Source organism: Malaclemys terrapin, chromosome 8 (genome assembly GCF_027887155.1).
Source record: "Malaclemys terrapin pileata isolate rMalTer1 chromosome 8, rMalTer1.hap1, whole genome shotgun sequence".
Taxonomy (NCBI): Eukaryota; Metazoa; Chordata; order Testudines; family Emydidae; genus Malaclemys; species Malaclemys terrapin.
The window spans coordinates 110,408,031-110,433,403 of NC_071512.1; the positions used below are offsets into that span (position 1 = coordinate 110,408,031).

Sequence of the window (25,373 nt, forward strand, 5' to 3'; positions counted from 1 at the left end):
AGGGGGGTTGCACTCAGAGGCTTGCTATGTGAAAGGAGTCACCCGTACAAAAGTTTGAGAACCACTGCTCTAGTTGCTCTTGTAAGCAGAGTCTGAATGAGGTCCCCTGACATCTACTGGTGAGCTGTGGAAAAGGACTTCAGGAGTTGATCTCATTTGCATGGGCCCACCCACCCTGCCTAGGTACTCAGCATGATGGACTGCTTGCCCAAATGGTCACTTGTGACTGGTGCTGGATCCCTAGTCTCCTTGTTATTGGGGCAGGAGTAATAAATATACCTACGCTATATTGATGACATCATCATCATCTGGACCCATGGGAAGGAGACCCCGGAAGAATTCCACCATGATTTCAACAGCTTCCACCCCACCATCAACCTCAGCCTGTACCAATCTACACGGGAGGTCCACTTCCTAGACACCACAGTACAAATAAGCGATGGCCACATTAACACCACCCTATACCGAAAACCCACTGACCGCTACGCCTGCCTTCATGCCTCCAGCTTCCACCCCGGACACACCACACGATCCATCGTCTACAGCCAAGCACTGAGGTACAATCGCATCTGCTCCAACCCCTCAGACAGAGACCAACACCTACAAGATCTTCACCAAGCATTCTCAAAACTACGATACCCACACAAGGAAATAAAGAAACAAATCAACAGAGACAGATGTGTACCCAGAAGCCTCCTGCTACAAGACAGGCCCAGAAGAGAAACCAACAGAACTCCACTGGCCATCACCTACAGTCCTCAGCTTAAACCTCTCCAACGCATCATCAGTGATCTACAACCCATCCTGGACAATGATCCCTCACTTTCATAGACCTTGGGAGGCAGGCCAGCCCTCGCCCACAGACAACCTGCCAACCTTAAGCATATTCTCACCAGCAACCACGCACCACACCATAACAACTCTAACTCAGGAACCAACCCATGCAACAAACCTCGATGCCAACTCTGCCCACATATCTACACCAGCAACACCATCACAGGACCTAACCAGATCAGCTACAACATCACCAGCTCATTCACCTGCACGTCCACCAATGTTATATATGCCATCATATGCCAGCAATGCCCCTCTGCTATGTACATTGGCCAAACTGGACAGTCACTACGCAAGAGGATAAATGGACACAAGTCAGATATCAGGAATGGCAATATACAAAAACCTGTAGGAGAACACTTCAACCTCCCTGGCCACACAATAGCAGATGTAAAGGTAGCCATCTTACAGCAAAAAAAACTTCAGGACCAGACTCCAAAGAGAAACTGCTGAGCTCCAGTTCATTTGCAAATTTGACACCATCAGATCAGGATTAAACAAAGACTGTGAATGGCTATCCAACTACAGAAGCAGTTTCTCCTCCCTTGGTGTTCACACCTCAACTGCTAGCAGAGCACCTCACCCTCCCTGATTGAACTAACCTCGTTATCTCCACACTGATTTATACCTGCCTCTGGAGATTTCCATTACTTGCATCTGAAGAAGTGAGGTTCTTACCCACGAAAGCTTATGCTCCCAATACTTCTGTTAGTCTCAAAGGTGCCACAAGACCCTCTGTTGCTTTTTACAGATTCAGACTAACACGGCTACCCCTCTGATAATAAAGGGTTGTTATCCTTGTGTGAATTGAGGGCAGCAGAATTGTACCTGGCATACCGCAATGGAGGGACTCACCCTCAACTGAATGGCACTCACTAGGCGGGGACATGGGTTCCAAACACCAATGAGTAGAGGGAGGTGGGGTATGGGCACCCAGGTACTATTTAAGCTTGTCTCCCAACTCTATAATAAAATAACTAATTTAGACTCAATTAAGAGTCTTGCTACATGCTGTAGAGCTAAAATCACTGATACCTAAGTCTAAGTATTAGATTTACTTTGGGACAGTGTTTCTGGTACAAGAGACTGCCTAGTGTGTACAAGCAGTGAGGGTCCCCTCCACTGAGAGCTGAAATCACTGAGAGCTGTGTTAAGTGGTGGGCCCAGAAGACATCTTGGTGAGTGGCTGGTAGAGAGGTGTGGCCAGCAAGGTGGTAAGTAGCCAGCTGGCGGAGAGGAGCGGCCAGCAGGGTGGCTGGCAGAGGGGTGCAGCAGGTGGGGAAGCGAGCGACTGTCCAAGCAGCAGAGTGTGTAAGGTGCCTCCTTACCCCCCCTTCCACCCACGGTGGGAGGTGAATTCTACAGCTGAACTTCTGGATTCTGGGGCTGCACTGACCAAGGACAGTGAGCGGGGTGCAGTGATGGGACGGGCATGTTTAAGGGACTTTTTGGTTGCTGGACTTAAGACCCTGAGGGGAAAAGGACACTGCCCAACTTACTTGGGGGTGGGTCTTTTGCTCAGGGTTTATATTTATGAACCTACTTGTGGTGTTTTCCCAAATTAATGCGGAGTTACTCCCCTCCTTTTATTAAACATTTTTGCTGCACTCAGACTCTGTGCTTGCGAGTGGGGAAGTACAGCCTCTTAGAGGCGCCCAGGGGGTGGTGTGTAATTGTCCCAGGTCACTGGGTGGGAGCTCGAGCTGGTTTTGCATTGTATTGTTGAAAAGGAATCACTAGATATTGAACCCGGCCCTTGTTGCTGCCAACTCGGACTGGCAGAAAGGTCACACTCTCCAATATCCCAGCTGTTCCCTCCCCTGCTCCGCTCACCTTTGACATTGACATTGACTCTCCGGCTGTCCTGTCCCCCGCTGGTGGAAACTCTGCACTCCCAGAGGCCCGTGTCTGCCTCGGTGAGCATTGGCACCAGGAACTCAGAGGTGGTTTTGTCTGTTTCCATGATGGCTTTAATCGACTGGGTGGGAGAGAGAAGCTGCAGTTACCCCTCCTAGCGCCACAGGCACCAAGCACAGCCAGATGGGTAGAACAGAGATGGCTGGGCTGGGGCAGACGGCTGCTGCGCAGGACGCAGGCCCGAGCAGGCTCACGTTCAGGTGTGCAGCCATGGCGCACTAGATGGGGCTGCACAGGCCTAGGGATTTGGGGTAAATACCAGCTTGGAGACTGAGGTACCTGGGGGCAGCTGGACCTAGTCACACAGAGCCCTGGCAGGGTGGAGGGGTGCACAGAGAGCAGGGGCAGGGGAGGCACAGAGAGCCTCTCCTGGGCGGAGTGGGGGGAGGCTACAAGGAGCCCCGGCGGGATGGGACTGGGGGGTGGGGAAGCACAGGGAGCCCTGGCGGGGCAGAACCGGAGGGCACAGAGAGCCCCGGTGGGATGGGACTGTGGGGGGCAGCACAGGGAGCCCTGGTGGGATGGGGGGGGCACAGGGAGCCCTGATAGGGCAGGAGGAGGGGGGGCACAAGGAGCCCCAGCAGGACAGGACTGGGGGGGGCAGCACAAGGAGCCCCCTGGTGGTACGGGACTGGGGGGGCACAGGAAACCCTGGGAAGATGGGGGGGGGCACAGGGAGCCCTGATGGGGCAGGAGGAGGGGGGGCGGGTACCGTGAGCACTGTCCCGTCAGCCTTGCGCAGCTCGATGCTGTCTCGCACTGGGGGCGGGTTGCCCGTGGCCATACAGCTGATCACAGGCTGGGAACCCAGGTTAAACTCCAGCTCTGCGGCCAAGTTGATGATCTGGGGACTCCGATCTGGGATGGCAAATAGCAGTGCTGAGCAGGCAAGCCCCAGCCCCCCTGAGCTCACCACTCTCCCTGCCCCCCCGAGCCAGAGGCTGCTGCAGGGCGTCTGGGAGGCCCAGAGCTTGGCCCAAGCTGAGGGTTCTGCGTTGAGGTCCTCAAGGCAGCTCTGCAGAGCCACCCGCCCCCTTCCCAGTTTTAGATGCCCTGAAGAAGTGACTGCCCTGGTCTCTAGGGGCAAGTCCCAGCAAGGACGGCTGGTGGATCTGCCCCCCTTCTCCACTGACACCATTTCATTGCTCCTCTCCCAGGTCTCTTCCCTTGCTAGCAGCAGGAGAAGCCAGCACCTCGTGCCCAGGCAGCTCTCCACACCCCAAGCCAGTGCCCACGGGCCATGGTCTGAGCCCCTCGGCTGGGCAGTGATGTCCCCTGACGGAGCTGACCTGTCCAAGCACTGGCATCTGATGGGCCTGCTCACAGTGCTGCAGCACTTTGCTCTCCCACCCAGTGCCAGGGTCCCACCCAGCCGCTCTTCGGCAGCTTTCCCGCCGGGGGCACTGCCAGCCAGGGAGGGGCTGCATTAGCCTGTCTCTAAGCAGCACTTTGCGGCATTGGGCAGGGAGCAGTTCCTGAGGTTTCGTGCACCCCCAGCGTTACAATGGTCAGTACGTGGGCGGTGCACAGACACTGCGGGGCCGGGGCTGGGTGAACCTGCCTGGCAGTGCCGCGCCCCAGGCGGATCATAGGTATTGCACTGAGGGCAGCTGTACCTGATTTCTCGCAGCGCTCCCCATGACACCCTGATGGGCAAACACAGCCACTGAAGCGGTTGCAGGTGCCTCCATTTTGGCAGTGACACTCCAGGGCACAGTCTGCGCCATAGCGTCCAAGGGGGCAGGCTGGGGGGAGGAGCCAAGAATTCACTGGTGAGCAGCAACCACAGAATCAGACCCCCAAGGCACTAATACTGTGTCAGAGCCAGTTCTCACAGGCCCTTCAGTCCAAGTGGTGATGTGTGGCACCCTGCCCCATTCTCTTCCAGCCCAGCTGTGTCCCCAGGGATCCGTTGTGGGGCTGGCCAGGGACATGGGGGATGAGAGGAGATGGGGAAGCAGCAGAGAAGGTTCGTTTGCTTCTTTCTGCTGCAGTCTGAGCTGTGGAAGTTCCTGTCCCAAGGTACTTTGCGTGGCTGATGGGCTGGGGCTGCAAAACTGGAGACATGAGCTGTACTCAGCGTCCTCGAGTGAGCGCCCTTGTATCCGGAATGCTGCACAGACAGCAGGGGAGCCAGCAAGAGACAAAAACCACAGCCAAATGTGTGGGTGGGGGTTGGGGGCTGCCTTGGCCCCAGGGGGTGTCTCCCTTTTGAAATAGAGAGGTCAGGCCCCTCTGCCTAGGAGGAACCCCGTCTGAGGGTGGTGCCTCTGTCGGGGAGGGGAGAGGGAAGCAGGCTGTACCTGTACTGCACTGTAAGCCACTCCATCCAGAAGCGCAGGAACAGCCGTATGGATCTGGCAGGCAGAAGCTTAGTCCCTTGCAGCCCTGGTCATTGTTGCACTGTTCCTGGCAGTTACGGCCAAACCTCCCTTCCCTACAGGCTTCAAAACAAGACAATTCTCCTCACTACTCTGCTGCAGCCAGCATCGGTCCATTCACTGTCCTCCATTTCCACATGGCCTGACCCTGCCACCACCACAGCCAGGACAAGCTACGCAGCCAGCACAGAGGTGCACTAACAGTTAATGAACTTACCAAAACCAGCAGGGAACTGGGGAGGCCCCTGTGCCGGAACACGGCTGAAAACAAAACTCTGTTGAGTTCCACAAGGCAGAGCAGAGATGCTGGCCATTACTGGTGTGGGAATCCAGCCTCAGTCCCGTGTAAAATATAATGGTATAAGCAGTAAGAGCAAAATGTGTATTAGCGGGAGATAGAGAAACACCACTCACAGGGACAGGATAGGCAGAAATAACTGCTAAGGAGACCTTAGCGACAGCCAGGGGCAGCTTTGACAGCATCAGAGACAAGGCTAAGCCAAATGGACCCAGATAAGAAACAGCCCCAGCTATTGCACAGAGCAAACTTTCTACCCCAGTTCCATTTTGCAGCATAAAACTCCAAGATGGAGCAGCATAAGTCAGAGCTGAGGATTTCTGCCATCTTGCTGGCACAAGAGATCTCAACTCAGGGGACAATGAACAGATTATCTTTGGGTAGGGCCAGATACTACGAGAACCTAGTCTGCTGTGCCCAGGCCAGGAGTCACAGATTATAGGGCCAGAAGGGACCATTGTGATCAGCTTGTCTGACCTCCTGCACAGCATAGGCCAGAGACCTGCCCTGAATTAATTCCTGTTCACACTAGAGGATAATGCTCAGAAAAACATCCCAGCTTGATTAAAAATTTGGAGCAATGGAGAATCCACCAAAACCCTCGTAAGTTGTTCTCCTCACTGTTTAAAAATTTGCACCTGGTTTCCAGTCTAAACCTGTCCAGCTTTAAGTTCTAGCCAATGGATCTTGTTATACCTTTGTTAGCTATATTGATGAGCCCCCATTATCCAATTTCTCTGCCTTGTGTAGGTACATATTGACTGATCAAGTCATGCCCTTCTCTTTGTTAAACTAAATAGACTGAGCTCCTTGAGTCTCTCACGGTATAGTTCATTTTCTGATCCTTCAGTCATTTTCATGGCTCTTCTCTGAACCTTCTCCAGTTTATCAACATCCTTTTAGCAGTATGGACACCAGAACTGGACACAGTATCCAGTAACAGCTTCACTAATGCTGTATACAGGACGTAAACATCACCTCCCTACTTGACTATCTGTTGTTAATGCAATCAAGGATACATCCACCATCTTAGCTACAGCATAGAATATCAGGGTTGGAAGGGACCTCAGGAGGTCATCTAGTCCAACCCCCTGGTCAAAGCAGGACCAATTCCCAACTAAATCATCCCAGCCAGGGCTTTGTCAAGCCTGACCTTAAAAACCCCTAAGGAAGGAGATTCCACCACCTCCCTAGGGAACCCATTCCAGCATTGCAACGGGCACTCATGGTGACCACTCGTGGTGATCTGCACCCTCCCCCGTGGGTCTATGGTGATTGTGCACCTGTGAGGTGAAGACACGATGAGGTCACTATATTCTGCGTGCACCATGGAATGGAGCCTGAGCTCTGTGACTCTCCCTCTTTGTGGAGTCCCAGAGCCCGGGCTCCAGCCCAAGCCCAAACGTCTACACCACAGTTAAACAGCCCTTTAGCCCAAGCTCTGCAAGCCTGAGTCAGCTGACACAGGCCAGCTGTGGGTTTTAATTGCAGTGCAGACATACCCTCAGTGTTCAGACTGTATTTTATTCTAAACCCTTCCAATCCCACCAGTACAGTGCAACATCACAGTATTCAATCCCTACATCTTTCTGCCTCTCTTTACTAGGGCCTAGGAGGAAAGGCGATCTCCCTCTCTAGAGAGCCAGGCCAGGCTCAGATCAGCCACTCCAGTCCCCCGTTGTAACACTTCCTTCCTGGCTTTTATCAGGTTAGCCAGCTGAGGACTAATTAGTTCCTTACCTCCCCATCCTCTCCTTCTGATTAGCTCATTGTTCAGTCAGCAGTCTCTGGGAAAACTAATTGAGGCTACAGTGATCAGAGTGCTGACCCACCTGTCAGGTCTCAGCACTCTGTCACACACCTTGGCATGAGCTCCCAGTGTGAGGCAAAAAGGGCCAATGTGATTCTGGGATATAGTGAGCAGGGTGGGGGGTTTACCTCTGTCATTGGTGATACTGCACCCAGTTCTGACATCCACATTTTTAAAAGGATGTTGAAACATTGGAGAGCGTGCAGAGAAGAGCCACAAATATGAATTGAGGGCTGGAGAACATGCTTTACCATTGAGACTTACAGAGTTCAGTCTGTTCAGTTTACCAGAAAGAAGACTTGATTACAGTGTGTAAGTCTGTTCATGAGGAGAAAATACCAGGTACTTCAGGGCTCTCTCCTTCAGCAGAGAAGGACAGAACAAGAACCAGTGGCTGGAAGTTGAAACCAGACAAATTCAAATTAGAAATAAGGCCAAAAATTAGCCATCAAGGTGATTTACCACTGGAACCAGCTCCCAAAGAAGTGGTAGATTTCCATCTCCTGCTGTCTTCAGATCCAGTCCGGCTGCCTTTCTGGAATTGCTGCTTTACCACAGTGGTCTCCAAACTTTTTTGATCGCGCACCCTATCAGTAAACAATTTTTGAGCATGCACCCCCTGCCACACCGCAGGGCCGGCTCTACCATTTTTGCCGCCCCAAGCAAAAAAAAAAAAAAAAACTGCCTGACTTGCCGAAGGGGGGAGGGGGAGAAGGGCGCTCGGACTCCCGTCTGAACTGCCGAAGCAAAAAAACAAACAAGCAAAAAAGCCGCCTGAACTGCCGAAGCGGCGCTGCTCCGCCGGCGCTCCTCCTGCCGCGCACCCTGAAGGATCCTCTTGCGCACCCCCTGGGGTGCGTGCACCCCACTTTGGAGACCACTGCTTTACCAGACACAAGTTGCTGGGTTCAAAACATGGGGAACTGGGTGAAGTTCTCTGGCCTGTGATAGACCGGAGATAAAACTAGCTGATTTAATGGTCCCTTATGGCCGTTGAGTCGATGAGTCTATGAACCCAGACCCTCAGTGGGAGGAATCTTTAAAGGCATCTTTACAAAAGGACAGTTCCTCTGCCCCAGGATCTAAGCCCCAGCTTCAGCATGGAGGGGTCCGAGATGACACGCTGCCTCCCACACCCAGCACTAGCAGAGCCTCTTGCAGGAGAAGGTTCTCTCAGATCCCTGGAGGCTTCACGGTCCTTAGCTGAGTGCCACTCCTGGGAGCAGGTAAGGCAGTTCCCTGCCTCTGTGGAAGAAATGGGGAGCAGCTCCTGCCCCCGTCCTGCTAGAGGGGCCCAGCCTCCCATGCAGGCCACGGAGACTCACAAACAACAGACATTTGACAAATCTGTCAAACCCCCCAAAACCGCCCCTATTGTCTAGGAGAGGCTGAGCCACAGACCTCCTTGAGCCCATCCCCGTGTCACAGACTGAGGTCAGCCCCAGCCCTATATCACTGTTCCTGTCACCCAAGGAGGCCCAGCTCCAGCCTGGCTTGTTCCTATCCCTGCATCCGCATCCGCATCCCCCAAGGAGGCCCAGGTCCAGCACAGCCCATCCCCATCCCTACATCACCATCCCTGCCACACGGCAGAGAAAGGGGAGAGGAAGGCTCTGTGCCTACTGCAGCTGGAAAATGGGAGACGGGGGACTCAGGGTCAGTGGAGGGAGTGGGGTGTTTATTCCCTTGGCCTATGGAGTGTGGAGGTACCTATGCCCCACGACTGCTTACTCCTGCTCCAGAATGCACCTCCCCCCACAGGGGCTGGGTGTGTGGAGTTCATACCTTTCTCACAGCGCGTGCCCATGAAACCTGGGGGGCAGATGCACTCCCCAACACTGTCGTGGCAGATGCCTCCATTCAGGCAGTCAGGACAGTCCTTCTCACAAGAAGGGCCCCACTTCTTCGCTGGACACCCTGGGAGAAAGCAGGGGGGTTTAGGGCAGTGCCACCCATGTACCTCTGGGAGCACCGGCTGCATGCTCAGTCTGAACTGAAGCCCGATGGACTCCTAACCTCAGGAAATGCGAAAGCAGAGCCTGCCCGCTAGGCAGGGCCAGGGCAACGGGATCCAGTATTCTGATAGCAGGAAATGCCAGAGGGGCCCGTCTCCCCAGCACACAGACCTCAGCCCCGTGGCACACATGTGTTCTGCCCCTCCCAGTTAACATGGCTCTGCATGAATGCGTCACTGGCACCCCAAAGGGCAAAGCTAAGCTGCTGCTCTCTCCCACCAAGCCCCACTGCTCCCTGTTCTCTGGCACCATCCCCCTCTGTGTCACTCAGGCCTGGAACCTGGCGTCACCTTCAATTCCTCCCTCCCTTGCACCCACGCGTTCACCATGCTGCTTCCCTCTCCAGAACGTTCCTTAGATTCCACCTTTGTTTTCTATCCACACAGCTAAGCTGCCCTCCAGGCCCTCCTCGCCTCCAGTCCGGACCACGGCATGCGCCTCCCCGTGGAGGCATGGCTGGGGGAGAGCACGGCAAGAGCACTGCTGTATCCCAGCCATTTCTGGCTGCTACAGGCGCCTCACGGGGCCCAACACAGCCTAGCGTAACTTAGAGCAGCATTCTGTACAGGCCCTAGCGCCAGAGGGCGGCAAATGCGGCGCACAGCTGAGCTCAGACAAAGCCAGAACAGGGCCCATGTCTGTTTGTCTGACCCCAAATCCAAGACCCCCGTTTCTCTTGGGCCAGGTCCCAGCCTAGACTGAGCCCTCACACCCACCAGCCCCTTCTCCAGTGGGTCTGTTGTATGTCTGGAGCCTAGGCTCTGGCCCCACGTGGCATTCCTGCCCTGTTCCCTACCCCAGCCAGGCTCCAGATCCAGCCCTGAGGTCCCACAGCAATCTTACCTCTCACAATCAGCCTGTAAAAGGCACTTGTCAGGGGACTGTCCCCAATGAATGCAGCACTGTACACCCCATTCTCACTCAGACCCACATCCGGTAGGGTTAAGGTGAACAGCGTCCCATTCACTTCACCCCGGTCCGTTGTCTGGTAGTAGGTACCTGAATTAAGGAACGAGGGAAAATGGCATCAGGTCTTGAAGTTACCCAACACTGGAGCTGGCCTGAGTCAAACCCTGTCCCTGTTAGTCCCTCTAGGGAGAGCCAACCATGTGCAGCTGGGCAACACCGAGGGGCTCTGCCCTCTTCAGCTTGATGACCCAGACATGTCTCTAGGATGTGGGTGAGCATCAGGGCTCTCCTGGACTGTTCCTGAATGGCCAGGCCAGCAAAGTGAGCGCAAAGGCATGAGCCAATCCCTGGTGGCCAGTCCCGTGGCCGTCTGTGGGGGATAGGGATCCCAGAAAAGGCAGGGGTCAGACAAACATGCAGCCTGACTCCTCTCCCTGGTTACTGAGGCGCTCCCTCCAGGGTAGGTCTGAGCCCCCAGGCAGCACTGTCTGGAGGGACCGCATCAGATGGAGGCAGTGTCTCTCAGGGCCCGTCTGCACTGCAGCAGGGTGCATGCTCCCCAGCATGGATAGACAGGCACAAACTAGCTCTGTTCACAGGACTAGCAGAGGCAGGGGCTCAGGCTAGCCGCCCACGTACGTAGCCCAGGGGACTGGGTGGGTTTGTGCTCAGGCAGCCAGCCTGAGCTGCCAGCCAGGCCACTCCAGTGCGGCTCCCCTGCTGGTTTTAGGGCGCTATCGTGAGCACAGCTAGTGCGTCTGTCTCCCCACACTGGCAGGCATTGCAGTGTAAACATACCTAGGAGAAGGGGGTCTGGAGACACTGCAGAGCGAGTGCCTGGAGCCTATGGCACAGTCTGGACCAGAAACTGCCACAGCTTATCCTGCTCAACGCGACTGCCTTGAGTACTTCCAGAGCAGTCGGGGGGGGAGAGGGGGCACCTGCCCCAGCCTCATTTGCATCTGGAGCGGGGCGGGGGGGGGCTCACTTGCCACTTGTCCTGAGCTCATGCAATGTAGGGTTCAGTCATGTGTGGAGGAGGGTCTCACTCCGACCCCGTGGGGAGGGGTTTGGGGAGATGGTCTCACTGGGATCATGTGCCCTGGCTGTGTGCACACCTTGGAACCTGGCCCAGAGCTCTCTGGGGTCCCTGGCCCTACGTATCCACAACAGTCTGGTTGTTTCACTTGGGTTGCCTGCCCCAGCCTGGCAAAGGGGGCGGATCACTGGGGTCTCCTGCTGTGGGAGGGACTCTATCCTGGGAAGTAGTGACTCTGTGGGGGTCGTGGTGGATAATCAGCTGACCGTGAGCTTCCAGTGTGAGGCTGTGGCCAAGAGGGCTAGTGCATAAACAGGGGAATCTCGAGTAGGAGCAGAGAGGTTATTTTAACCTTTGTATTTGGTTCTGGTGCAACTGCTGTTGAAATCCGGTGTCCAGTTCTGGTGCCCACAATTCAAGAAGGATGTTGATAAATTGGGGAGGGTTCAGAGAAGAGCCACGAGAATGATTAAAGGATTAGAAAACCTGCCTTCTAGTAGTAGATTCAAGGAGCTCCATCTACTTAGCTCATCAAAGAGAAGGTTAAGGGGTGACTTGATCATAGTCAATCAGAACCTGCATGCAGTAGGAGAGCTCCAGCGGCCAAACGTCTAACACGAGCCAATGGCTGGAAGCTGAAGCTAGACAAATTCAGACGGGTGATAAGGCTCAAATTAAACCACTGGAACAATTTACCAAGGGCTGTGGTGGATTTTCCATCACTGGCAAGTTTTAAGTCATGGTTGGATGTTTTTCTGAAAGGTCTGCTCTGGTTCAGGCAGAATTAACTAAGGGAAGCTTCATGGCCTGTGTTATACAGGAGGTCAGAGTAGCTGAGCACAGGGGTCCCTTCTGCCTTATTAGCTATTAATCTCTTGGGGGCATGGCTCCCTGGGGTCTCCTGCTGGGGTGTGAGGGGATACTCCCTAGGGTTGCCTTCTCCAGCCAGGGGAAGCTGCTCACTAGATCACTTGCCATTTCTTTTCCATAAGACATCTGTGTTCTTCTTGTGAAGGACTTTGGCAGAGAAGGTGGCCGAGTCCGCAATGCTCACAGTCTGGGTGACTTTCAGTGGGACCAGGTGGGCTACAGAGAAACGGAGAAAGAAGGGTAAAGCTTAGGAGGGTGTTTGAGTGTCCACAATGACCCCTCTTTCCCAAGAGGGGACAGCTGCTGTGGAGGAACTGCCAACCCCTGGGACATCATTCGGACCAAAAAAAAGAAAAAGTTAACGTGGCCGCCTATGGCACAGTCTCATTGCTGATGTCGCTGAGAGCAGGGCAGAGCCAGGCCAAGCAGCACTCGGATATCCTGGGCACTGGGATGTAGAGATGGGAGCTCCTCACACCCTGTGCTCCAGACGTGCTGGAACTATGGGTACGGGGGACGCTGCCGCATGCCCCGGGTTGAAGTGGTTTCCATCATATCCAGGGTTTACAGTTTGGTTCCACTGCTCTCTGGACACATTGTTCCAGCCCCCTGCTGTGCTCCAGGCCATTCTGAAATCCAAAGTACAATGAAGTTACCTGCTAGACAGGATTTCTGCAGAGTGGCCGGAAGCCACCTCTGTCCCTGACTGTATCACAGGCTGTGGGCTCCTTGCTGGTGCTGAGGAGGGAGTTGCACTGCTCCTGCTTGGGGCCTCTAGTCGACATTTTCACCCAGAGGCACAGGGAGTCTGGACCCCGGGATCTCTATGAGCAAGCAATGACCGCATGGCCTGACAGCCGGAAGAGCAGAGAACCCCAGAGAGGCCAACGCATGAGAGAGACAGGGGTCAAACACTGTCAGTGATGGTCTCTGCCCTGTCTGAGCCCTTCGAGGTCCAGCCTGCCATGTGGCAGGAGGTGCAAGGCAAGGAGGGGAGCAGGAGACATGGCAGGACATACAGACACAGAGCCTCTGTCTGTCTGGATTCCCCAGTGTCCACAAGCCTAGCACAAAGGAGGGAGAATTGCCCTCTCATACTAACCAGTACAAAGCAAGACACAACCCAGGCAGGTGGGGGCAGCAAGACAGGAAGGTCACTCGGGAATGAACATTAACAGACGAGCTGTTGCTGCTCTGCTGATACTCACACCTTCTTGTTAACTGTTGGAAATGAGCCACCTTGATTGCCTTGGCCTCGTTAGCACTACAAAAGTAATTTTCCCTCCCTTGGTATTCGTCCCTTCTTGTCAACTGTTGAGAACAGGCCACTTCCACCCTAATTGAATTGGCTCGTTAGCACTGACCCCCCACTTGGTAAGACAATTCCCATCTTTTCATGGGCTATAATATATATTCTGCTTACTGTTTTTTTCACTCCATGCACCTGATGAAGTGGGTTTTAGCCCACGAAAGCTTATGCCCAAATAAATTTGTTAGTATCTAAGATGCCACAAGGACTCCTCATTGTTTTTGCTGATACAGACTAACATGGCTACCACTCAGATGTACCTGGACACCTTGCGGTAATCACTGGCACCACCAGAGACCGCTTTGCTGGCCACACTGATTAGGCATTAAGAAGGCTTTGGAGTGAGGCACTGTTGTATGGCTGGGAGTGATGGCAGGTTTGCAGAGGACTTCTTGTTGCATAGTATGGGCTGGAGAGGGGAGCAGGACGGTTTACAGGGCATATGTGGAAGTATGAATGTAGCCCGGCCGTGCTTACGCTGGGGCACCCACTCGCTCCAAAAGGGCCATAAGCCCGTCGCTCTTCAACCTCCTGGAGCTTTCCTTTGTTAAGAGAGCAGAAGGGAAGTGCCCCTCCCAGACTGTTCCTACAGTTTCTTTTCCCATCTCCCCCAGCTGCTGTTAATGGCCTGGTCCACAGCCTTAGTCCAGGAGAGTCCCTGGGCAGGCAACCAGCCTGGCCACCCACTTCCCCCAGTCTGATCTGCTGCAATGAGATTGCGGGCTCAGACTCGCCCACGTCTCTGCCCGTGTGCACAACACAAACAGGTCATGCAGCCAAAGGATTTCACAGTCCTCTTGGGGATTTTCTGGTTTTCATAGCAAATGGTCAGTTTGATGTTTCCTGTGAAATCTGTGTGGCTAATAATACAGCTTTGTAAGTGTGTAGTGATCACTGTTACCCAGTGGAGTCTATATTAGGTACTTACAGATCCTAAAAATTGTTAAAAGAACATTAAAGTTTCAAAGTCAGCCACTAAAAAGTTAGGAAGTGCCAGAATGAAGGCTGCCGGTGCAGCCTTATCTGCCTCCCCCCGTGTGTATGCATGATGATACAGCCTTTGATTACCTGATCATATACTATTTTTTTCCACAGGCCCCTTGCCTCATTCCGTGCACAGGATGGATGGTGCTCTGGGGATGTATCAGGGTTCTGCTTCATTTGTTGCAGAAGTGGGAAGGTGTGCGGTGAATGGGAGAGGACTGCAGGAAAATAAAGGATGGTCTCCTGAGTAAGGGAGCTGAATGCTACCTTGGAGAATTGTATCTCTGCTTCTGCCACAGAGTTCCCCTGTGATGCTGGGCAAATTACTTAAAACCTAAGTGCTCACAATCGTGTGGTCCTCATTTTCTGGGTGCCCAGTGTGAGATACCTGTTTTTGCAGAAATGGTAAGTGCTCACAACAGCAACTGAAGTCAAGTGGAGCCGTGCTTTGAAAGTATAAAGTGCTGTAAAACTGCAGAGACATCTGGGAACTCAAGTCTCGTGTGTCTCAAGTAGACACTTCTAACAATTTTGGCCTTAATGTCTCAGTGCCTCAATTTCCCATCTGTAAAGTGGGGATTGAAATATTAACTCCTCTCACTGGGGTGTTGTGAAGATAATTCATTGAAATACTATGGCAAGAGCACCACAGAAAACACCTAAGAGGAAATTAATAATTTTATATCCAGTACTGGGTTTGGATGGGATGTATCCAAATAAGGCATGAGGGCACACATTGTATGAGGAGATTTAAAAAAGATACTGAATTATGATCTACTCACTGAATGAAGTGGGATCCTATGAAAAAGTAGAATGTGATCATGTATGAAGGATTGTATCATACTGCATATGCATAAGGGGGGACAATTAAGTTTGCATGGGAACCCACATAGGTCATCAGGAGGGTCAGAACCTTTAAATCCACCCCAAAGTCCTGTGCCATGTGGGCTAACAAAATAACTGGCAGCAGTAGAAGACTGTCATCCTCTATGTGGCCAGCCTCTAGAAAGAGGTTTGCCAGGGGATTTCACAGTGATGTGCTGACAGCAGAGGACTGTTGAGCCTCAGAAATCCTGGGGTCTATTCCAAGGTCTGAGGGGTGTGTGCTCTAACGGTTACAGACACTTCTGGCCCTGTGGACCCCCCACCCCCAATAAAACCTGACCCCTTCTGCCCCTGGCCCTCCAGCCTGACCTCATTCAAGTTCTGGTCTCCCCTCCTCAGTTCCTTGTGCCAACCCTGGTCTTCCTCTATGTGGCCAGCCCTATCTCTCCACCCATTTCCCACCAAATGCCCTGGCTTCTTGCCCCAGTTTCCCTCCTCATTAACCTCAAGCTCAGCTCCTCACTCCCCTGCATCCCAGTTAGACTGCATGACTCTTCTCTTCTCCTCCATGATGCCTGAGCGCACAGCAGAGACAGGCTTGCTGCTCTCAGTTGCTGGGCTCAGAGCCACAACTACCCCCTTTGGCCAAGAGGAGCAAATGCATGGGAAATCCTGCTCAGTCCCTGCATCCCTGAGAGGGAGCATGGAGGAGCTGAGAGAGGCTGCTGCAGCATGCTCTGTACAGACAAAAATTGTTGGAAAATGTAGCTGCTAAACTCTAACAAGTCTCTACTGAACGTGTGAAAACTGCAGTTTTCAGGGGTTCATAAATTGGCCAAATTTGGGCAAATTATCATGGGTACAGCAACAGGCACATCCTGTCACCAGGCTACCTCCCTCCTAGCCAAATTTCAAGCCCGTGGTCCATATAATAGAAGCACTAGAGCGTCTCAAAGAAAGACTGCAAGATTTTTAATATGGGCAGAACATGTTTTTCCCTAATCTCATTTTCAGAAAACAGCTGAACTGCTTTAGCTGAAACTTTCCAAAAAATGTTCAGCTTGAGGCAGGCATCCAGCACACAAAATTTCAGCCCAAATGGTTAAAATTAAAGCTTACTGAAACATGCTGTCCACAATTGCTGTCTGGAGTTCCTCTCCTCCATCCTAGACCCTCTCCAGTCCAACTTCCACCCTTTGCATTTCACTGAAATGGCTCTTGCCAATGTCTCTATGACCTCCCCCTAGCCAAATCTCAGAATCAGTACTCCTTCCTCATCCTCCTTGACTTGTCAGCTGCCTTTGACACAACTGATCATGCTCTTCTTGAAATCTTGTCGTCCCTTGGCTTCCATGATTCTGTCTTCTCTTAGTTCTCCTCTTGCTTCTCTAATAGGTTCTTCAGCATGTCCTTAGAGGATCCTTCTCATCCCCCTGCCCCAGCTTTCTATATAGGTTCCTCAGGGCTGTGTCCTTGGTCCCCTTCTCTTCTCCCTCGACACCTTATCTCTTGGTAATCTCATTGCAAACACAAATTCAACAACCATCTCTATGCGGATAACTCACAGATCTACATCTACTCCAGACCTGTCTCCTTCTGCCCAAACTACAATCTCAGCCACTCTCTCTCTCTCATCTCCTTGTGGATGGCAAGCTGTCAGCTCAAGCTCAACCTGACTAAAACAGAGCTCCTAATCTTTGCCACCCAAATCCTCCACTACCTCCTTTCTCAATCACTGTGTATAACGCCATCCTGTCGGTCACAAGCCCGGACCCTGAGTGGCATCTTCAGCTTGGACCTCTCTCCGTGGTGGGCAACCTGCAGCCCGTGGGCTGCACACGGCCCGTCAGGCTAATCCGCTAGTGGAGCGCGAGCCAGTTTGTTTACATTGACCGTCCAGAGGCACGGTCCAAGTGGCCACGGTTCTCCGTTCCCGGCCACTGGGAGCTGTGGGCGGCTGTGCCTGCAGACAGTCAATGTAAATAAACTATCCTACGGCCCGCCAGCGGATTACTCTGACGGGCCACATGCGGCCTGCGTGCCACAAGCTGCCCACCACTGCTCTAGATCCTCACATCCAGATGATATATAAATTTTCATTTTCTGCATAACATCTCTAAGATATGCCCTTTCTTATCCATCCACACAGCTAAAACCCGTGTCCTGACTCTCATCTTCTATCTCGATTATTGCCACATCCTCTCTGGCCTTGACAAATGCAGTCTTGTCCCACTCATATTCAGAATGCTGCTGCTGCAAAGATCATGTTCCTAGCCTGTCCCTTTGACCATGTCACCCCTTTCTTTGAATCCCTCCAGTGGCTCCTCCTCCTCTTTTGCATCCAGCATAAGCTGCTTTGTCTTCACTTTCAAGGCCCTTCACAGTCAATCCAAGTCTACCTATCTCCTCTTGAGTCTCGTTCATTTTTCCAGTTGTCAGTGCTCTCCTCTGATCGGCCCGTGATGGCCTCCATTGCCCACTTCTTACAGTTTCAAACACCTTTGTGCTTTCTCTCATGCTGCCCCATACGCATGGGAGTGGCTGCCCATAGACATCTGCAAAGCTACCTCATTGTCCACATTCAAATGTCTCTTCACAACTTTCCTTAGCCACGATGCCTACAAAAACGACAATGGTTAGGCTGCTAGTGTGCAGAGACTGCTGCTCGTCATGCTGACCACCCCTCTTTGTTTGTAGGCTGCCATCTGGCTATATTTACCTCTTAGCTGCGGGGAGAGACCACCTTTCTGTTCTGTGTTTGTACAATGCCCAGCACACTGGAATTCTGATCCATGACTAGAGTCCTTAAGCACAATACAAATCATAAGAATAAAGTTTGGCAAAGTTATAAGCACCTGATAACAGGGTCTTATAATTGAAAGTGTCAGGCAACCTTAACTACAGGCATCGCTACCTGTGTCCCCTATCATAAACATACCCAGCACTGTAGTACCTAGGCAGTAAGATACGAGTCTGAGCATGGGTGTGAGAATCCAACACTCATGGTTACTAGTTACCTAACATTAGGGGCAGCTTAGCACCTTTCAGGCTCTGGCCCTTGTTGGGGACAATGCAGAGTCATGCTGCCCAGAGCCCACCAGCATGCAGCCTGCATGTATGCAATTGGGGTGGCTAGTACTGCTTGGCCCTTGCACTTAGGAGCATAGGGACCAGCCCTTGTGCAACAGTTGTGATGGGTCAAGTATCGGGGGGGGGAGGGAAGGCTTCTTGTGCCATCCCCATCCCAAGGGGAACCCAAGCATTAGTCAGTTGCTGTGTTGTTCCTTGTAGCAAATTTAAAGTGTAGATGCTTCCGGTGTCAGTACACAGCTCCCCTAAGCTGTGCCCAGGCGGGTTACTCAGCAGCTAATGCTGAGAAGTAACAGGTGTAATGTTTTACAGGCAGATTTTCCAGCTTCCTAGATCTTTGACCATAAGAGCATTGGGCCTGAGAGCATGTCTACACAGCAAAGAAAAACCCCATGGCTGGCCTGTGCCAGACGACTTGGGCTCGTGGGGTGTTTCATTGCTGCGTAGACTTCTGGGGTCAGGGACCCTGCAGGGTGGGAGGGTCTCAGAACTAGGTCTGTCCTCTTAGACTTGAGCTGCTCTCCTGGGGCCTCATACTGCATCCATACGCCACTTAGCCGAACGGCTGGGAGTCCTTGCACAGTCCCCTCATGGCCAGGGCATGAGCGTGGACAGTCACTCCGGCGCTGTGGTGGTTTCTCTGCCAGGTCACATGGCCCTCCAGCCAGGTTACAGTCTTTAGTTCCCCCTTTCTGGGGTCACCATTGACCAGACTCAAGTCCAAAATGTCCTTGACAGACACAAACCCCCCTGCTGGCTCCGGGGTTACTGCTCAGCTTCCTCCCAGCTGGAGCAGGGCTGCTCCCATGGTTCCCTGCCTGCCTGGAGAGCATTTCCCGGACAACTCAGGGGCCTTCGGCTCCCTGCCGTCTCTATGGATATTGTGGCAGTTTTCTGGGCTTCCCCCTTTCACTGCCTCTTATTGCTCTGAGCTTCTGGCCTTTCCTGGAACCTCCCTCAAGCTCCTTCCCCAACTGGACTTTATTACTATTTAAAACTGGCTGGTTTTATAAAGGAATCACCGGATTTCCTCAGGTGGGCCCCATTCTGCAATCTCTCCATTCTGCTACAATCTGGCACTCGTCACTGGATGTATTGTAACGAGGTGCGTAGCTATCACCCCGACTCAAGTGCTGCTAGCCTAAGTCTCCCAGACACCTCTGCAGTGGTGTCAGCTTAGTGGGTAATTTCTTATCTCCTGCTCTGTGACAGGACCGTAATTCATACAGGGCCAGGGTGCGACCAAGGAGCTAGGAGCAAACCCACAAGCCAGTAAAGACTCTATGTAGAACCGCCATCCAGCTAGAACAGGGAACTGGCTGAAATGTCCCGGACCAAGCTGCCCAGGACAGAAATGAAAGGGTCCAAGACAAACTCTCCAACAGGCACCCTCCCCGATGACCTGTCCAAAGCAGAGAAGCTTGTGATGTGCCCCATGCTGAGCCTTGCCCCTTGAAAAGAACCCTGAGCTCAGGATGGGGAGATAGCCCTAGAGTCCAGGCAATGGAGGAACTCACAGACACTCCTTTGCAACAGCTGGGCCAGGCCACGCTCTGTCCCTTTTCTAGCTGTTCAATGCCACTTTCATGGCCCCAGCAGCTCTGGGCTTCCCAAAGTCCTTCCGAGACCGTTCTGGGAATCAGCCCACAGCCAGACTCCCACGCGGACATAACGAGGTTTGACCTGGTCACTAGAAGCTCTGCCCTTAGCCAAGGTCCCTTCAGTAGTTCAGCTGCTCAAATACCATTCTCTGGCCTCTGAGTGCTAACAGCCTCAGAAAGCAGCATAACTCTGGCCTGCCCGGTGCTAGTACACTCCTGCATGCCCACACGCACGCTCAGCCATTGCCAGGCATGCTGATGTCTAGGCAGTATTTGGTCCTGCCATGCGGGCAGGGGACTGGACTCGATGACCTCTCGAGGTCCCTTCCAGTCCTAGAATCTATGAATCTATGAATCTATGTCGCACGCCCAGACTCCTCCGGGAACGCTTGGGGCAGGCCTGCTGTCCTGCAGCCACTTACCATTCCGGCCGTTATGCACGTAGACCACCCTGGCCTGCTCCATCGGGGTCTTCCCCAGGCAGTATAAAATCCCCACCAGATCCGCCACCGAAAAGCCTCTGGCTTGGACCTCATTGCTGCGATTCCTGTAGTTCTGGAACTTTGTGTTGGGATGAGTCATCACTATTTTATTGTCCCTCTCGATCTGGAGGTAGCTCACAGCTCGCTCGCCCATCACACAGGAGAGGTAGAAACTGGTGTGAGACGGACTTTGCACATTGGCGACCAGAGTAATGTCCAGAATGGCAGCTGTGCAGGAGGAATGAGAGGGAGAGAGAGCGTGTGGGGAACCACGGCCCAGACACAGCCCAGGAGGACACAGGCCTTCGGCTCTCCTGGGTCTCAACCTGCCCCGACTCTTAGACATGAACCTTCAAGTCAGTCCCAGAACGCCTTCGACATCTACCTTGGCCGCAGGTGACTGCGTGGCTGAGCGGGAGCGACTGCCAGCACATGGCTAGGTCTGATCCAGTGAGAGAACAATGAACCCTGCCGGCTCAGCTAGTTGGTTTGGGAGCCATGCTGGTCACTGCTTCTTTCCAGCTGTTAAGACCTTGGGAGTTTTCCTTGCCGCCCTTTCAGCCCCATTTCTCCAACCATGCACCCTGCAGAGCAGGTAACCAGTGCCTCGTCACCATTCCCAGCCTGTCCTGCAGGGACCCCGCCCCAGCGCAGCTGCAGCATTACAACTGCATGGCCCGAAGCAGACTTTATGGAAAGTGATCACCCTGGCTGTGCAATCGACAAACCCCTGGAAATTCTTTGGGGAACCAGTGTAGATGCCATGGGTTTCCCACCAGGGGAAGGAAACTTACCTGTCAGGCGCAGGAGGAGGAAAAGGAGATACACCTCCTGGGATCTCATGGCCCTGAAGTGAGTCCCGACTCTGCCCAGTGTCAGGAAAGCCCAGACATGCCCGACTGGAGAGAGACTGAGCTGGCCGAGGAGGCGGTCCCCCTCCCCGGCGGGTTTCCTTTAGTTTTTAGTTCCAGTCACAGCGACGGGGGCGGAAGTCCAGGAAGGAAATGGTGCTGCTCATATCAGAGACACAGCGAGAAAGAAGCTTCCCTTTCCCTAAGTGGAAAACACTCTGGGCCCAGTCGCCCGGCTCAGCTCCTTTTGGAATCTCAGCAGAATGCTGGCGGCTGGTCTACTCGGAGGCAGATTCCAGCATGAGCTGAACGCCGCACAAGCAGAAAGTCTCTGTGAGCAGAGGTATCCCAGGTCTAGTTCCAGGCTGCTGATCTATCAGGGGAACTAGGGCCCTGCCCAGAATTCTCAAAGCGTGTTCCAGCTTCCCTGGGGTTCAAGCTGCTCCTTATCATGTGTCGTCTGCATCCATGACAAGAGGTGACATTGCCCGTCTGCTTCCTCTAGTACAGTGGCAGGCTCATTCTGGAGCTTAGTGCCCTTGAACGCCAAGCAAACTCATCCGGCCAGTAAGGCAGCTGGTGCCAGAGGAACTGTGGAGGGCCCAATATGAATAATGTCTGTAAGTAGTATAACCTCAAATAGAGGCAAGTTATTAAAGAAAAGAGATTTTTGGTGAGGTTTAGTAAGGAGAGATGATTTTAAAGGCCTAGTCTGGCATGTTATTAAAGAATCAAATTTTTTGCGACAAATGTGAAAGGTGTATTAAATATAAGGGTAGGTTAAGAAAAGAGCATTTAAAAAGAGTTAAATAAAAGAGAAACATATAAAGATAGGTTAAAAGTGAGAACAGGACAAGAAAAGGGAAAAGAAAGCCCTTTTGCAAAGGGCAAAGTTAGCACGTGGTTGAGTCAGAGAGAGAGCTCTTACCCTTCCAAGTATTTCTGCGTAAAGAGGCAACTTTCCAGGTTCACAGCCCCTCAGGCTTGTTATCACTGCCTTTGGATCGGCCCATTCAGATGTTGTTCTACAGCAGTGTCATAGAATTCATTTTCCTGAACCAATCCTATAGTCCCAAGGTTTTTAAGCAAGAGCCATCTCCCACACCCCCCTTTATCTGCCCTATTCTTATCTAAAAAAAGACACCAAGCATTTTTCCCACCATATAGCCCTTTTACATAGGGGCTTTAATAAAAGTTCAAACCATAAGCCATTAGTAACAAACAATTTTTAAAAGTTTCCCCCTATGTTTTAGACTAACATTGGTCATTTTTTAGAAAGAACAATTTGAAGCAGCATGCTTTTTCAACAAAGCCATTGTCATCAAAAACAGCGTCTGTGAGTCAGTGGATCAGAGATAAGAAGGTCAGAACATAACAAGAAAGCCCTAGACCTGCTTTTAAAACAAAATTATACCAAATACTTGTTGAAATAAACATTTCCTTTTGTTATGTGAAGAAGACATTGCTTTGTAACTAATCTTATTAAAAATGTAAAATAAAAAAAGAAATTACCTCAGGGTTAAAACCACAGCCAGTTAGTTTATAAAAGTAATTTGTTAAATAGAGGTGAAAGACTTGTAAAAGGATAAACACTTTAAAAGACAAGCCTATTTTCTGCAGAAAAGGACCTAGAGGTCACAGTGGACGAGAAGCTGGATATGAGTCAACAGTGTGCTCTTGTTGCCAAGAAGGCTAACGGTAGGGTTACCATATATAACAAATAAAAAAAGAGGACCCTCCACAGGCCCTGGCCCCGCCCATTTCCCCACCCCCAGCCCCGCCCCAACTCTGCGCCTTCCCCGCCCGCTCCTCCCTCCCACTCCCAGCCACGCGAAAAGGGCTGCCTGAGCGCTACCAGCTTCATGGTTTGCCGGGCAGCCCCCAGTCCCTGCACCCCCGGCCGGTGCTTCCCCAGCGCAGCTGGAGCCCGGGAGGGGAAGCGCCCAGCCGGGGGCGCAGGGTCTGGAGGCTGCCCGGCAAACTGTGAAGCCGGTAGCGCTTGGGCTTCGGGCAGCCCCTATGCCTCCGGACCCTGCACCGCCAGAGCCCAGGAGGGGAAGTGCCCGGCTGGCGGCTGGGGTCCGGAGGCAAGGGGGCTGCCTGAAGCCCATAGCGCTCGGGCAGCTCGGCTCTTAAACAGAGCCAAAGAGTCAGGGGAGGAGCAGAGCTGCCGCGGGAGGGGAAGTGCCAAGGCATTTTCCCGGACATGTTCGGCTTTTTGGCAATTCCCCCCGGACGGGGGTTTGATTGCCGAAAATCCGGACATGTCCGGGAAAAACCGGACGTATGGTAACCCTAGCTAACGGCATTTGGGGCTGTATAAGTAGGGGCATTGCCAGCAGATCGAGGAACGTGATCGTTCCCCTTTATTCGACATTGGTGAGGCCTCATCTGGAGTAGTGTGTCCAGTTTTGGGCCCCACACTACAAGAAGGATGTGGAAAAATTGGAAAGAGTCCAGCAGAGGGCAACAAAAATGGTTCGGGCTCTGGAGCACATGACTTATGAGGAGAGGCTGAGGGAACTGGGATTGTTTAGTCTCCAGAAGAGAAGAATGAGGGGGGATTTGATAGCTGCTTTCAACTACCTGAGGGGGGGTTCCAAAGAGGATTGAGCTTGGCTGTTTTCAGTGGTGGCAGTTGACAGAACAAGGAGCAATGGTCTCAAGTTGCAGTGGGGGAGGTCTAGGTTGGATATTAGGAAACACTATTTCACTAGGAGGGTGGTGAAGCACTGGAATGGGTTACCTAGAGAGGTGGTGGAATCTCCTTCCTTAGAGGTTTTTAAGGCCCGGCTTGACAAAGCCGTGGCTGGGATGATTTAGTTGGGAATTGGTCCTGCTTTGAGCAGGGGGTTGGACTAGATGACCTCCTGAGGTCCCTTCCAACCCTGATATTCTATGATTCTATGAAGACACATCCCTTCATTTAGCACTTTTGCATATGTTTCAATAAAAAAAGAGCATGTAGAAGCACCCCATGCCTAAACCCACAAACCCTTGCTAAGAAAAAGTTTTTAAAAGCTTTTCCGTATGTTTTTTGTGAGAATAATTTGAAACAGCCTTTTGAAGTTAGTGGATTAGAAAAGACCACCACTTTGAAAAACAAGTCTATCTGAAGAAACAATTTTTCATTTAGTCCTTTTGCATATGTTTCAATAAAAAGTGAGCATGCAGAAACAACCTAGGGTTAAAAACACAGAAAACCTGTTTATAAAAGTAATGTATAGTGATAAAAAAAGTTTCCCCTCTATGTTTTAGACTAGCACTGGTCATTTTTTAGTAAGGACAATTTGAAACAGCATGCTTTTGCAGCAAAGCCACTGTCAGCAAAAACAGCCTCTGTAAACCACTGGAGCAGAGATAAAAAGGCTGCTTCTTTGCCTGCTTTTTAACAAAAAACAGCCTCTATAAACCACTGGAGCAGAGATAAAAAGGCTGCTTCTTTGCCTGCTTTTTAACAAATACAAGTAAAAGTTATATTAAGTTTTGTAAAGGAACAAACACTTTAGAAGACAGGCCTATATGAAGACAGAGCCCTTTATTTAGTATTTTTACATGCGTGTTTCAATTAAAAAAAAAAATGATTATGCAGAAAACACCTCAGAGTGAAAACCACAGAACCTCAGTAACAGCTAGTTTATATTCCCCTTATTCTGTAATCCAGTGTATCAGAGACAAGTTTATTTTCCTCCCCACTTTTTAACAAATCCATGTGAAAGTTATATTAAGCTTTCATTTTCTTAAGACTTTTGATGAATTTTTCTGTTGCATTATCAGAATGTCTTTTTTTTTTAAGCGTTTGCAACCCGTGTGCTGAGACACTGGTACAAGCTCCTGTGTTTGTTTTGGGTCCATAGATTTCATTAAAATAATACAGCACAGGCTGGAGCTTTCTCTACATTTTAAAAACAGATAAGACTAATTAGGCTAGCCAGTGATCCATGCATTATAGTCTGCCTTAGCAATGCTCTAGGGGTAACCCCTTCAGTTTGCTTGTTTTTTAACACAGACTTCTTTAACGCTGTTAAAGTTTTAACAAATGGTGAGATTGCATTGGAAGATACTTTGTGAAAGTTATAACAAGTATTTTATTCTATTTACTGATTGTAAAAAGACAAAAAACATTGCTTTGTGACTGCATGAAGCTCAGATATAGCC

General features: G+C 51.7%; 1 protein-coding gene across 3 annotated transcripts in view; it reads right to left on the reverse strand.

The window, feature by feature from the left end:
- Positions 1-21,339, reverse strand: part of TIE1 (tyrosine kinase with immunoglobulin like and EGF like domains 1) — a 39,267-nt gene extending 17,928 nt beyond the window's left edge. Inside the window, exons 1-9 of one of the 3 annotated variants that reach the window (XM_054037819.1) lie at positions 21,159-21,339; positions 20,305-20,592; positions 12,179-12,289; positions 10,099-10,254; positions 9,026-9,157; positions 5,055-5,195; positions 4,368-4,496; positions 3,464-3,609; positions 2,668-2,812 (exon numbers count right to left, since the gene is read on the reverse strand). In XM_054037819.1, the coding sequence (XP_053893794.1) occupies positions 2,668-2,812; positions 3,464-3,609; positions 4,368-4,496; positions 5,055-5,195; positions 9,026-9,157; positions 10,099-10,254; positions 12,179-12,289; positions 20,305-20,592; positions 21,159-21,207 (1,297 nt within the window). In that variant the 5' untranslated portion in view covers positions 21,208-21,339. Of the gene's footprint in view, positions 1-2,667; positions 2,813-3,463; positions 3,610-4,367; positions 4,497-5,054; positions 5,196-5,349; positions 6,229-9,025; positions 9,158-10,098; positions 10,255-12,178; positions 12,290-20,304; positions 20,593-21,158 lie in introns of those variants that run through there. The other 2 variants (XM_054037820.1, XM_054037822.1) reach the window with 2 other exon arrangements.
- Between the last annotated feature and the right edge of the window lie 4,034 nt (positions 21,340-25,373).